At 43.5% G+C, this 13,263-nt stretch overlaps 1 protein-coding gene across 1 annotated transcript; it reads left to right on the top strand.

The window, feature by feature from the left end:
• Positions 1–650: 650 nt before the first annotated feature.
• Positions 651–2,005, top strand: LOC309560253 (uncharacterized protein; the record flags this gene model as incomplete). The annotated part of the gene is made up of 2 exons (XM_082263833.1): positions 651–982; positions 1,126–2,005. The coding sequence occupies 2 exons, from the start codon at positions 651–653 to the stop codon at positions 2,003–2,005; spliced, it is 1,212 nt and encodes a 403-aa protein (XP_082119959.1).
• Positions 2,006–13,263: the final 11,258 nt, after the last annotated feature.

The raw sequence follows: 13,263 nt of genomic DNA, 5'->3' as shown, positions 1-13,263 counted from the left end.
AGACTCGCCATCATAAGCTGGATCTGCACACAGCAGCTAATTTGTTCACCTGAGATGGAATCAGTGCTCACAAAAATATGGACTGGTCATGTCTTCAAAGGATTGCATTGGACAAATCACCTCTAAACGAAACACATGAGTGTATAATCACTTGTCTTAATGGATCACATTCCCAGCACACGCATCTCACACTGCCATATGTGTTTCAATGGGGGTGTCCATTGCAAGTTAAATACGCCCCCAGATCCCATTGCTTTGTTAATTTACAGATATAACTGAAATCTGATGGCACTGCTGTCCACCACTATGCCATCAAATTCTGCTGGGGAACTTTAAGGCCCCATGCACACGGGGCGTTCAAAAAAACGTACGTCCAAGCTAGTTATAACGCCGGGAAAAACCGGCGTTAAAAACGCGCGTTAAACAGCGTTTCTCAAATTATGTTAATGAGCGTTAAGCCGCGTTAAGCCGCGTCAGCGCTAAATAGCGTTTTTTTAAAAAATCAGTCCTCCTCCATTTTCCACACCCAAAATAACCACAATGCAATGTGTGGAAGCCATTTTGGTAGGAGAGAGAGAGAGGAGAGAGCATTTTCAGATCGGTTGAGAGTGTTTCTTGTATTTTCGGAGTATTTTTTGCATTTCTGAGTCATGGATCCTGTTATGCAGAAGGTTGATGAGGCGATCCTGCTCATCATCTTGAGAAGGATGCGTAGAAGGAGACAGTTGGAGGAGGAGAATGAGAGGAGCATACGGCGAAGGTTCTGGGTGCATCCTGTCATGTTGCAGCGTCTGTCCGTGGGGTACTTTACCACCATGTACACCCAACTCCGCATGTATCCGGACAAGTGGTACAACTTCTCACGTATGTCCGTTCCGCTTTTCGATGACCTGCTGGAGAAGCTCAGGCCAAGGCTATCCAGGATGGACACGAACATGCGAAGCAGTGTGTCACCGGAGGAAAGGCTGCTTGTGACACTTCGGTAAGTGAAATCATTTGTGGGTGTTTTGTATAGGGTTAGTACTTGGGTTAAGAGGGTTAGGTGGTGAGGTCCTAGTTAAAACATTTTCAATGTATTTTTGAAAGATAGATGTAATATGTAATCATTTTTTATTTTTATTTTAGGTTTCTTGCTACTGGCCAAAGCTTTGTCTCCTTACACCACTATTTTCTGCTCGGTGTCTCCACGGTGGCCAAAATTGTTAAGGAGACATGTGCGGCAATATGGGAGCAGTTGAAGGAGGTGGTCATGCCGGAGCCGACTGAAGAGATGTGGGAAGCAGTTGTCGACGAATTTTGGGAGAAAACCCAGTTCCCCAACTGTATCGGTGCCCTTGATGGAAAACACATCAGGGTGAAGAAGCCCCCCCATTCCGGCTCTGCATACTTTAACTACAAGAAATATTTTTCTGTGGTACTCCTGGCATTGTCTGATGCCCATCTTCAATTCCTTGCTGTTGATGTAGGAGCATATGGCAGCCAGGGTGATGCCCGCATCTTTCGAGAATCGGCCTTTGGACGTCGGCTACACGAAGGACGACTCAACATACCAACAAGCAGGCCGCTACCGTGTACTGAGGAACCAAGCTTGCCATTGGTCATGGTGGCCGACGAAGCATTTGGACTGGCAGAAAATCTGATGAGGCCATACAGTGGCTATGGACTGAGTCACACCAAACGTATATTCAATTATCGGCTGAGCCGAGCTCGTCGTGTTGTGGAGTGTGCGTTTGGTGTGTGCTCAGCAAAATGGAGGGTTTTGCTGTCATGTATGCAACTGGATGTTGACAATGCCACCAAGGTTGTCCTGGCCTGCTGTGTTTTGCACAATTTCCTAAGGAGAAGCGACAGGAGCAGCGTTGAACCAGAGCCACGTAACCCCATGCACCGCGTGCAGTTTATGGACTTACGAACAACAGCACGAGTCATGACCATCAGAGATAAGTTTGCGGATTTCTTTGTCTCGCCTGATGGGGAAGTGGCATGGCAGGATAATTTTGTCTAAAATCATTCATCTTGTAAACTTTGTGATATCTTCACATACAGCTTTTATTAAACATGTATGTCAGTTCTTTTGATGTCTATCATTCTTCCATTGTTCTAGTTCAATGTTGCATGTGGCAAGTGTGTGCCAGCCCAATGGCCTGTGCATACACTTGCCACATGCAGAAGAAGGAGGGGGGTTTCCTTCTGCATGTGGCAAGTGTGTGCCAGCCCAATGGCTTGTGCATACACTTGCCACATGCAGAAGAAGGAGGGGGGTTTCCTTCTGCATGTGGCAAGTGTGTGCCAGCCCAATGGCCTGTGCATACACTTGCCACATGCAGAAGAAGGAGGGGGGTTTCCTTCTGCATGTGGCAAGTGTGTGCCAGCCCAATGGCCTGTGCATACACTTGCCACATGCAGAAGAAGGAGGGGGGTTTCCTTCTGCATGTGGCAAGTGTGTGCCAGCCCAATGGCTTGTGCATACACTTGCCACATGCAGAAGAAGGAGGGGGGTTTCCTTCTGCATGTGGCAAGTGTGTGCCAGCCCAATGGCTTGTGCATACACTTGCCACATGCAGAAGAAGGAGGGGGGTTTCCTTCTGCATGTGGCAAGTGTGTGCCAGCCCAATGGCCTGTGCATACACTTGCCACATGCAGAAGAAGGAGGGGGGTTTCCTTCTGCATGTGGCAAGTGTGTGCCAGCCCAATGGCTTGTGCATACACTTGCCACATGCAGAAGAAGGAGGGGGGTTTCCTTCTGCATGTGGCAAGTGTGTGCCAGCCCAATGGCCTGTGCATACACTTGCCACATGCAGAAGAAGGAGGGGGGTTTCCTTCTGCATGTGGCAAGTGTGTGCCAGCCCAATGGCTTGTGCATACACTTGCCACATGCAGAAGAAGGAGGGGGGTTTCCTTCTGCATGTGGCAAGTGTGTGCCAGCCCAATGGCCTGTGCATACACTTGCCACATGCAGAAGAAGGAGGGGGGTTTCCTTCTGCATGTGGCAAGTGTGTGCCAGCCCAATGGCTTGTGCATACACTTGCCACATGCAGAAGAAGGAGGGGGGTTTCCTTCTGCATGTGGCAAGTGTGTGCCAGCCCAATGGCCTGTGCAGATGTACTTCTATTTCAACATACAACTTTAAAAAAAAATGAGGCAAAATATCATTTCAAAAAAAGGTTTTTATTCAAATAAACACAAAAAAAAGAAAAAAATCACAAATGCTGGTAGGTGTATCCTGACTGATCGTCCTGGCTTGACCGCGGTGACTTTGAACGTGGATAGCTGATGTCAGGATGCGAGTGGGTGGCTTGGACATGTCGTTCCTGCGCAACCTCATGGTGGTAAGGGGGTCCAGGTAAGTTTGGGGGAGGGAACTGGGTAGGTGGTTGGGAGAAATCAATGGAGGAGTGGGGTGGGAAATAGGAGGGCGTGGACAAGACAGGTGTTGGGTGGCGTTGCGGAGGGGACAAGGTAGGTAGGTGGCGTTGCGGAGGGGGGCGGTATTGAAAGTGGGGTGTTAGCGTTGCTGAGGTCACAGAGGGCATTGGGTGATCAAGAAAAGTGTTGAATGGATCGTTTGATGGTGGCGGGCCACCACTTAGTTTTGCATGCCTATATTGTGTCATGATGGCGAGCACACGATCCATACAAAGCTTTTCTTCAGGTCCCCCAATGTCCTCCAGGATGTAGTATGCAGCACGGCAGAAGGCGGCGCGTGAGTTGCCAGGATCGAGGAACACATCCCCACTGCGCCTCTCCTGCCGCACTTCCTGCAGCAACGCTAACACCCCGTCCTCGTTTTGAGGGACAATACCGCCACCCCTCTGACGCTGATTGCGGCCACGGCCACGCACAGCGCCACGGCCACGCACACATACCTCGTTGCCAAGAACGGGTACCTCGCCACGGCCACGCCCCACACCACTATCGGGAATTTCTTCCACAACACATTCCTGGTCCCTGGATTCCTGTTAAGAAAGAAAAAGGTTCAGTTTGTCACATACATACAATGAAGAAAAGAATGGCAGACAGACTAGACAGACACTAACCTGTATTGTGGATTCATCGCAGACATGAGATCCACTGGATTGGATCGTCATGTCACTGTTTTCAGTGGCAGCACTGGGGGGTCTGTCCTCTGGTTCTTCAACCACCTCCTGACTAGCATCCTGAGTCAGGTCCGCAATATTAGATGTTGTCCTGAAAAATATGTAAAAAAAAATGGCTGCAGAATAGCAATACATTCACAGAAAATGATGCTCTGAGCACCCCTATATGTAAGTCAAAAATACAGTATGTGCGACTTACTCTCTACTGCTGGCTATCATTGCTTGACGCAGGAATGCCAGGTGGTTGTGGTACACGTGTCTTCTTTTGTGGGAGGCAGCTGCACCACTTGTGTTAGCTTTTTCCTCCTCTGTCAGATCCCTCCTGACCCGATCACGCAGGGACTTCCACCTCTTTTGGAAAATTTTGCCTAAGAAGAAAAGTGAAGTAAGGTTAAAATATGGATTCTTTGTAATTATACAGCACACAAGTCATGCATTTCTGAAAAACTTACTTCTTTCCTTCTTCTCTGCGGTGCTCAATCGGTCCCAGCCTGGTGTTAGGGCTTCAGATATATCCATCCAGGTTTTTGATTTTTTAATCCTGTCACTATAGAAGGGATGGGAGACATCCCACAGCTCTGGATGGGCCTCAACTGCAGAGATAAGCTCTGTCTGACCTATATCAGCAGCCATTGTCCCTCTCTCACCTGTATGTCCACACAGACACACCCACCCACCCACACGGCTGAGCAAAGGACACTTGGGAAATGTAAAAATGCATTTCCTGTGTTTTTACTCCATTACAGTGACCAATCACATTTCTGAAAATTTCTACAGCTTAATAACGCCGGACGCTGGAAAACGCCGATAAAAACGTTAAATAGCGTTAAATAGCGTCAAGCGCTTTTAACGCTCTAACGCTGGGCCTCAGAACGCGCAGGCCGTGGGTTCTTGTTGCAGCTGAAAAACGCTTAGGCCACTTACAGCTTAAAAACGTCTTTGTGTGCATGAGGCCATAGAATAACATGGAGGGGCGTTTTTAGGCTGCAAGAGGAAAACGTCTGACGCTGCTTACAGCGGCGTTAAAAACGCCCCGTGTGCATGGGGCCTTAAAAGGATTATGTGTGATTGTGTGGATAATTCTGACACATTAAATTCACATCTCCCACATCCCATGTGCTCCTCTTGCAGGAATAGCGAATCCAGGGTAATTCAGCACAGCATAATGAACAGACACACCCAATCAGACAGCTCATGTTAAAAGGGACCTGAAAAGCAATCTGCATGGCTTGCTTTTCCAAGCATTGGCTAGTTTAGTGAGCCTGGACTAATAACAGTCACTGTAATGCTACCCATACTGCTGTCCTTTTAACATGGTGACAAAAGTTGATACTTATGCTACATGTGTGTAAAGTTACTTGCACCCTGCTAAATGGACAGCAATAAGGTTGTAAATACAGTGACTGTAATTAACATGCCAAGGGCTATGAATTGTACATGTATTCTAGCTAAATATAGCAGCTTATTTGGGAAATATTTAATTTACATCTCTCTTATCTCCATCTCTGCTGCATGTTATTTTGGCAGAGGAATTCTATCCCATCAGCAGAGGAAGCACAAGGCTGTGCAGTGATGGACAGTGCACCCTGTGTACCCATTGGCTAAGGAGGCAGCAGGAAGTGGATCAGCCTGCCTCCTGTTACCTCCTCAGCCAATGAGTAGCTGAAAGGCTCTTAAGTCCCTTCCTCCTAACATCTCCTGAGTCCCAGGCCTTCCAGCTAGTTTAGTGTGCTTACTATGCATTTATCCTTCGGCGCTTCTCCTGCCTTATGTGTCAACTGGCTACTGTCTCCTGCACACTTCATGGATGGTGGGTCAGGGGCCCCTACAGGCACTCTGGCCCCCTACATGTGTATTGGCTGTCCCCCCCCTGATGGCGGCCCTGGGTGTGTAATGAAAGGACAATTGTCAAAATGTATAGATCATGTAGAGGAAATCATCAGTTGGGGCAACCTATGTCATGGAGGTAGATTTTGACATTGATGTCTATGTATCCCCAGAAATGGTATTCTTTGTTCTACAAAATCTCAAAGACGACCTAGCATGTTTTTGTAAGACTGTACTTTTTTGGACATACTTGGACATTGCTCTTTCCACAGCTCCTCCTCCTCTGGGGGTATGATCAGGTGAACGTGCATCTTCACCAAAAGTACAAAATGATGTGTCGTCTCCAGATGAGGCTGCTGCGGAGATTCAACTTCCTGCCTCTGGTGGTTGATCTTCAGCGGGCCTGGAGTGATGCCAAAAGGCGCTCACCCAGGCTCCTGAAAAAGGCTGTGGAGCAAATCTCCGGTAAGTAAAAATATACATGACATGTGACCAGATAGGTTATAATCTTGTGGGTAGGTGGACATGTGTTTAGGTATGCAACAACACAAATACCAACAACCCCCCCCCCTCCCCTCCCTCTCGCTCCTACCTTTCCTACCTCCATCAAGTGTCTCTTCAAGAGGAAGTAAAGTCCAAAAAAAAATCAGAGAAAAAAAAAGCCCTGTAAAGAGAAAGTCATAATGAGCTAGTATGCATCGCATACTAGCTCATTATGTAGTACTTACCTTAAAATGAAGCCCCCGCCGTGCCGCCACCTCAGCGACAGGACGGCGACATGTCCTGCCGTCCCGCTTCCGGGTTCGCGTCCTCCGGCCATCTGATTGGCCGGAGGCGCGATTACATCACTCCCGCGCATGCGCGCGGGAGCCGCCGTTCACGGCACTGAGCTCTGAAGGAACGGCACGGGTGGCCATTCCCTCAGAGCGCCTGCGCCGATGACGTCATCGGCAGTTTGCGCTGTAAATATCTCCTAAACGGTGCATGTTTGGGAGATATTTATAGCACCTATAGGTAAGCCTTAATATAGGCTTACCTATAGGTAAAAGTTATACAAGAGGGTTTACAACCTCTTTCACAACCTTTAATACTACTATGTACAGGATTTTTTTTAATGTTTTTTTTCTCTTCTGCTTCTAGCAAAAGCGGACGGGCGACACCCTTTTGTACTTTTGGTGAAGAAGGGGAGGAGGAGGACTGCCACATTGAATTATGCCTTCAGACGCAGCGAGCCATTTGAGCTGCTACAAATTGTGGATCGTAAGTAGAAAAATGTACATTTTAGAAATGTCTAATCTCTAATCACATTTCACAGAGCCCCCTTTACATCGGAGTCTCCAGACTTACTACACTGTAAGAGGGAAGTGTGAAGTCTCTGATGTAAGGAGAGTTCAGGGAACCATTATTTGAGTGGGGAAGCTGGGGACTCTGGTGTAAAAGGGAACTCTGTGGTCACCAAAGCTCCCCCATACATCTGAGCTTACACAGACCCCCTTACACTTCCCTTCCTCAGTCCACCACAGTCAAGGGCACAACAAGTCCCAACGCAGAAGACTACCTGCTTGGACTTGTACTGCTCTCTGTAGGGGACTAAGGAACTACTGCCTGCTATGCTAAGACTTGTAGTGCCCTCTGTTAGGGACTAAGGATTCCTCAGTCCTCCACATTCTAGGGCACTATAAGTCCCAGCATAGTGGGCTGTCATACCTCAGTCCCTCACAGCTCAGGGCAAAAACAACAGAGTTAAACATCTAAAGGACAACTCCAAACCAAACTAACAATAATAGACAGAGTCCATATGCTCTATAATGTCAAAGACCCGCTACCCCTCACCTTCCACCTCGGGTGCTGTCGTTGTGTAGGGCAGAGTGCTCCATCTCCACCATGTTTGGCTTTCATGTCAGATATGCAGGACTTGCTCAACTCCACACTCTTCCCTGGCAACTGACTCTGGCGTCATTGGGGGTCTTTCCTCCTCTAGAAAACACCCAGGGGCCCTCTCCTTGTCCCCCAGCCACCCAGGGCCTTCTTCTCCTCCTCCTCCACCAACCATTTTCGGACTCTTTCAAATTCCCTGGGGCTACTCACCCCTTTGCATAGTAGACACCACAAATCTATGAGCAGCCTGCAAAATATCAAGTCTGGGCCTGGTTACCTGTATGTTACGGGTCCAGGGCGGAACTCTCCTCCCAGAGCAACAACCGATGATAGCAGAGTGAGTTGACCAGGCAGTAACTTCCTACTGGTGCAGGTACACACCTACCGATTCCTCAACATCTTAGGATAACCTGATCAGACGGCCAATCCCCACTCAGAGAAGGAGTTGTAAGTGTCAGTGGACAACAGACACCTGGCAGACGCAGTGAAGGGACTGCAGCACACTGCTGCAACTTTTAGATCCGAGGATTGAAAGCAATCTTTGACTTGGGCAATTTCCCTGACTGTGCCCTTCGAAATGTTGGTGCTCCGCCACTGGCTGCAAGGCCCCTGTAGGTGCGAGCCCTTAGGCGACCGTTTAATTTACATGGTGCCCTCCTGTTTTAAAACATGCTCAATGCATCTCATTGGTGTAAGTGCACTTCTATGTTCTGAATTGTAGGGGCATTGAGTATGGTGCTAGCATGATGAGAGGTTACTGCCTATTTGTGTCCATAAATAATATATAATGTATTATTTTTGTTGTTTATTTTTTGGTTTATTTTTGTAGAAACCAGTGATGAGGATCTGGAGCCTCACACTTCTCAGGCCCAGTGTAAGTAATGTGGATGTGCTGTTGTGTTGTGTATTAGGTCGAACTTGGAGGAATGATTGTTTGTTTTGTTTTCTTTTGTGGTTGATGTAACTTCAGCAAGAGAGGAGCCTCAGGCAGGGCCAAGTCGCCTGGATCCGGGCCAGGAAAAAACTGTTGGCCAAGAAGAGGCCAATTGGTCTGACTCAGATGAGGACCTGGGCTCTCCTCAAATGGGAAGTAAGTATTCTACATGTGTTTGTGTGTTCAATGTGTCCTGGGAAATATAAGGGCTGTAATATATATATTTTGACATTGGGGTTTTGTACCAGCTGACATTGAGGATGTTTGTTGTGGAGGACTGGGGAAGAGGGGCCACTGCTTACCCAGTCCACTGTAACTACTACCTTCAATGTTTCCAGACTACTTTCTGTGTGCCTTTATCAAATAGCTTTTGTTCAAGGATTGTATCCGTGTCTTTGTGTTTCTAGGAGATACCACACCATCCCCCCATGAAGGGTCTCCCCCATCCTCCCCCACTCCAGGCTCCCCTGAACTAGTCTGTAAGTACCTAAAATTAGATTCTCACATGAATTGTGTGTGCTAGGATGATGTGTATCTAGGATAATCTAAGTTGGAGTCAAAGCAAGTGTAGTTTTGCTATATGTGACAGGAAGGTTGGTCATGAAACACTCTTGCTTAACCTTCATGTTTGAAAGGTGGTTTTGGGGAGCATTACAGGACATGTTATCTTTTGTAAGTTATCTCAAGCCACCCTATTCTAAATTGGTGTTAGTTTCTCTACATTGGAAATGGTGTGCTTTGTACTTGTAAATTTTTTGGGGACATTGTAATTTAATCATGTCCTGATTTAGTCAACACTGAAAATGTGTGTTTATCAATCTTTCATAAATACTCTTCCTCGGTAATGTACCACATTCCAGTTCACAATTTGTGTTCTTTTTGTGCAGTTTCTCCTGAGCCAGCAAGCCCATCCAGTTCGGGGGCCCAAAAAAAACGTGATGATGGTAAGTTGTGTGCTTTTGCAGTAATGTGTCTACTTAGTAAGTGGAGAAATGCTAACTGTGTATGTCCCCGATCAGGCTTCAAGTTGTTCTAAAGGCAGCAGGTTCTTTATGTGAATGCATTCTATGCATTAGTATTCCAAGTGATAGGTGTGCATATTCCCCCTAAGACTTACTGGGACCATTTTCTTACTGTCTAAAATTTTGCACAAATACTTGTCTGGAACAGACTCCCCCTCCTCCTTAACTGAGGTTACAGCATGCCAATATTGCCTCCTGATGCTGTCACTCCTAATCATTAAGACCATCGGAAGGGAGGGGGGCAAGGCTGGCTCACAGCCTAGTGCCTGAACAGGCACAGGGTGCTTGGCTTCATCTCATGTGCCTCCATAGCAAGCTGCCTGCTGGAGGGAGGTGCCTAGAGGTGTGTACAGGGGCCATGTAAAAAGGAGGATTGTTAGTTCTCTCGTCCCCAAAAACCTAGAGAGTGTAAGTCTAACCTGATTAGTTTTCCGCAGCCCTCCAAAAATGATATGTTTCCAACACTTAGAACAGGCAGGGCTGAGGCACCAAAAACATCAGAAAAACACAATCAGCACAAAAGCAGGGAGTACGTATCCTTAACGCTACAAGCTTCACCCAGAAGAATGACGCTTGCACTGTACAAATCTGCATCACCACCATATCAAAGTCTAAATAAAACTTTTAGGGAAATGTGGAGGGGTAATGAGTGGGTGTTAGAGCGTTTTCATGACTGCGTAACCTACAGTTAGCGTGAGTCCATTTGTTGATAAACTTTTTCTTCTCTCTTAACACAGCTGGGATGGCGGAAAGGACATCAGGGGAGCAGACACATCTGCTCCGTCCAGAACTGGCCCTCAAAATTCCTAAGGGTGAGTCTCTACTATGTGTCAGGTTCAATCTATAGACAGTAAGAGGGAGAGAGAACGCTCCACAGATTCCAATGGTGATAGAGATAAATGTGTGCACATGTATCGTGTTGACCAATTGAACCCAAAACACCTTACATTCTTCAAAATGATTGCTTGTGTTTACATGCAGAAAAGCCTTTTACTTAGCTTTGGTGGAACTGCTACTAACATTCCAAGCCATCTTATGTAACCTTTTGAACAATTTGCCGTGAAAGTTTGAGTTTAAGGTTTACAACAGCAATTTAGCATATTTGCTTCAGAGTGTTGATAAAAGCCAACCAATAGACTCCTAAGCATATTTGTTGAGGCACATTAATTACAATCCTTGTTTGGATCATTTTGCATAAAACTAATTGTCATGTTTTTTTCTACCCAGGGCACACCCACCTCACCTACGAGGTCCTCCTGGATTACATGAGGTGGTGCGGAGACAGAATTTTTTATTTGGAAGACCTTTGTGGCGTGGATCCAGACCCTGAGGAGCCATTCGTGAGGAATGTGACACCTTTAAAAAGATCCTAGTTTTTATTTTTTTATTTGTTTGGTTACTTTTACAAAGAAATGTCACATTTGTCCATTATAAACAAAAATCTAACAAAAAAATCTACAAAAAATTATAAAAAAACCCTTATTTTTGGGACCAAAAAAATCTACAAAAAATTATAAAAAAAACCCTTGTTTTTGGGACCAAAAAAATCTACAAAAAATTATAAAAAAAACCCTTGTTTTTGGGACCAAAAAAAACCACAAAAAATTATAAAAAAAAACCCTTGTTTTTGGGACCAAAAAAATCTACAAAAAATTATAAAAAAACCCTTGTTTTTGGGACCAAAAAAAAACCAAAAGATTATAAAAAAACCCTTGTTTTTGGGACCAAAAAAATCTACAAAAAATTATAAAAAAACCCTTGTTTTTGGGACCAAAAAAAAAAAAAAAATTATAAAAAAAACCCTTGTTTTTGGGACCAAAAAAAAACACAAAAAATTATAAAAAAAACCCCTTGTTTTTGGGACCAAAAAAATCTACAAAAAATTATAAAAAAAACCCTTGTTTTTGGGACCAAAAAAAACCAAAAAATTATAAAAAAAACCCTTGTTTTTGGGACCAAAAAAATCTACAAAAAATTATAAAAAAACCCTTGTTTTTGGGACCAAAAAAATCTACAAAAAATTATAAAAAAACCCTTGTTTTTGGGACCAAAAAAATCTACAAAAAATTATAAAAAAACCCTTGTTTTTGGGACCAAAAAAACAAACAAAAAATTATAAAAAAACCCTTGTTTTTGGGACCAAAAAAATCTACAAAAAATTATAAAAAAACCCTTGTTTTTGGGAACAAAAAAAAGAAAAAATGTTTACAAATAACCCTTGTTTTGGGAACAAAAAAAAAGAAAAAATGTTTACAAATAACCCTTGTTTTGGGAACAAAAAAAACAAACAATGTTTACAAATAACCCTTGTTTTGGGAACAAAAAAAACAAACAAAGTTTACAAATAACCCTTGTTTTGGGAACAAAAAAAAGAAAAAATGTTTACAAATAACCCTTGTTTTGGGAACAAAAAAAACAAACAATGTTTACAAATAACCCTTGTTTTGGGAACAAAAAAAACAAACAATGTTTACAAATAACCCTTGTTTTGGGAACCAAAAAAAAAGAAAAAAATGTTTACAAATAACCCTTGTTTTGGGAACAAAAAAAACAAACAATGTTTACAAATAACCCTTGTTTTGGGAACAAAAAAAAAAAAAATGTTTACAAATAACCCTTGTTTTGGGAACAAAAAAAACAAACAATGTTTACAAATAACCCTTGTTTTGGGAACAAAAAAACAAACAATGTTTACAAATAACCCTTGTTTTGGGAACAAAACAAACAAACAATGTTTACAAATAACCCTTGTTTTGGGAACAAATAACCCTTGTTTTGGGAACAAAAAACTGAAAAAATGTTTACAAATAACCCTTGTTTTGGGAACAAAAAAAGAAAAAATGTTTACAGATAACCCTTGTTTTGGGAACAAAAAAAAGAAAAAATGTTTACAAATAACCCTTGTTTTGGGAACAAAAAACAAACAATGTTTACAAATAACCCTTGTTTTGGGAACAAAAAAAAGAAAAAATGTTTACAAATAACCCTTGTTTTGGGAACAAAAAAAACAAACAATGTTTACAAATAACCCTTGTTTTGGGAACAAAAAAAAACAAACAATGTTTACAAATAACCCTTGTTTTGGGAACAAAAAAAAACAAACAATGTTTACAAATAACCCTTGTTTTGGGAACAAAAAAACAAACAATGTTTACAAATAACCCTTGTTTTGGGAACAAAAAAAACAAACAATGTTTACAAATAACCCTTGTTTTGGGAACAAAAAAAACAAACAATGTTGACAAATAACCCTTGTTTTGGGAACAAAAAAAACAAACAATGTTGACAAATAACCCTTGTTTTGGGAACAAAAAAAACAAACAATGTTTACAAATAACCCTTGTTTTGGGAACAAAAAAAAAAAGAAAAAATGTTTACAAATAACCCTTGTTTTGGGAACAAAAAAAACAAACAATGTTTACAAATAACCCATGTTTTGGGAACAAAAAAAACAAACAATGTTTACAAATAACCCTTGTTTTGGGAACAAAAAACTGAAAAAATG

Source organism: Pelophylax lessonae (genome assembly GCF_965119305.1).
Source record: "Pelophylax lessonae genome assembly, chromosome: 7".
NCBI lineage: Eukaryota > Metazoa > Chordata > Amphibia > Anura > Ranidae > Pelophylax > Pelophylax lessonae.
Note: the sequence above shows the minus strand (reverse complement) of the source record. Positions and strands in the feature narration are given on the sequence as shown.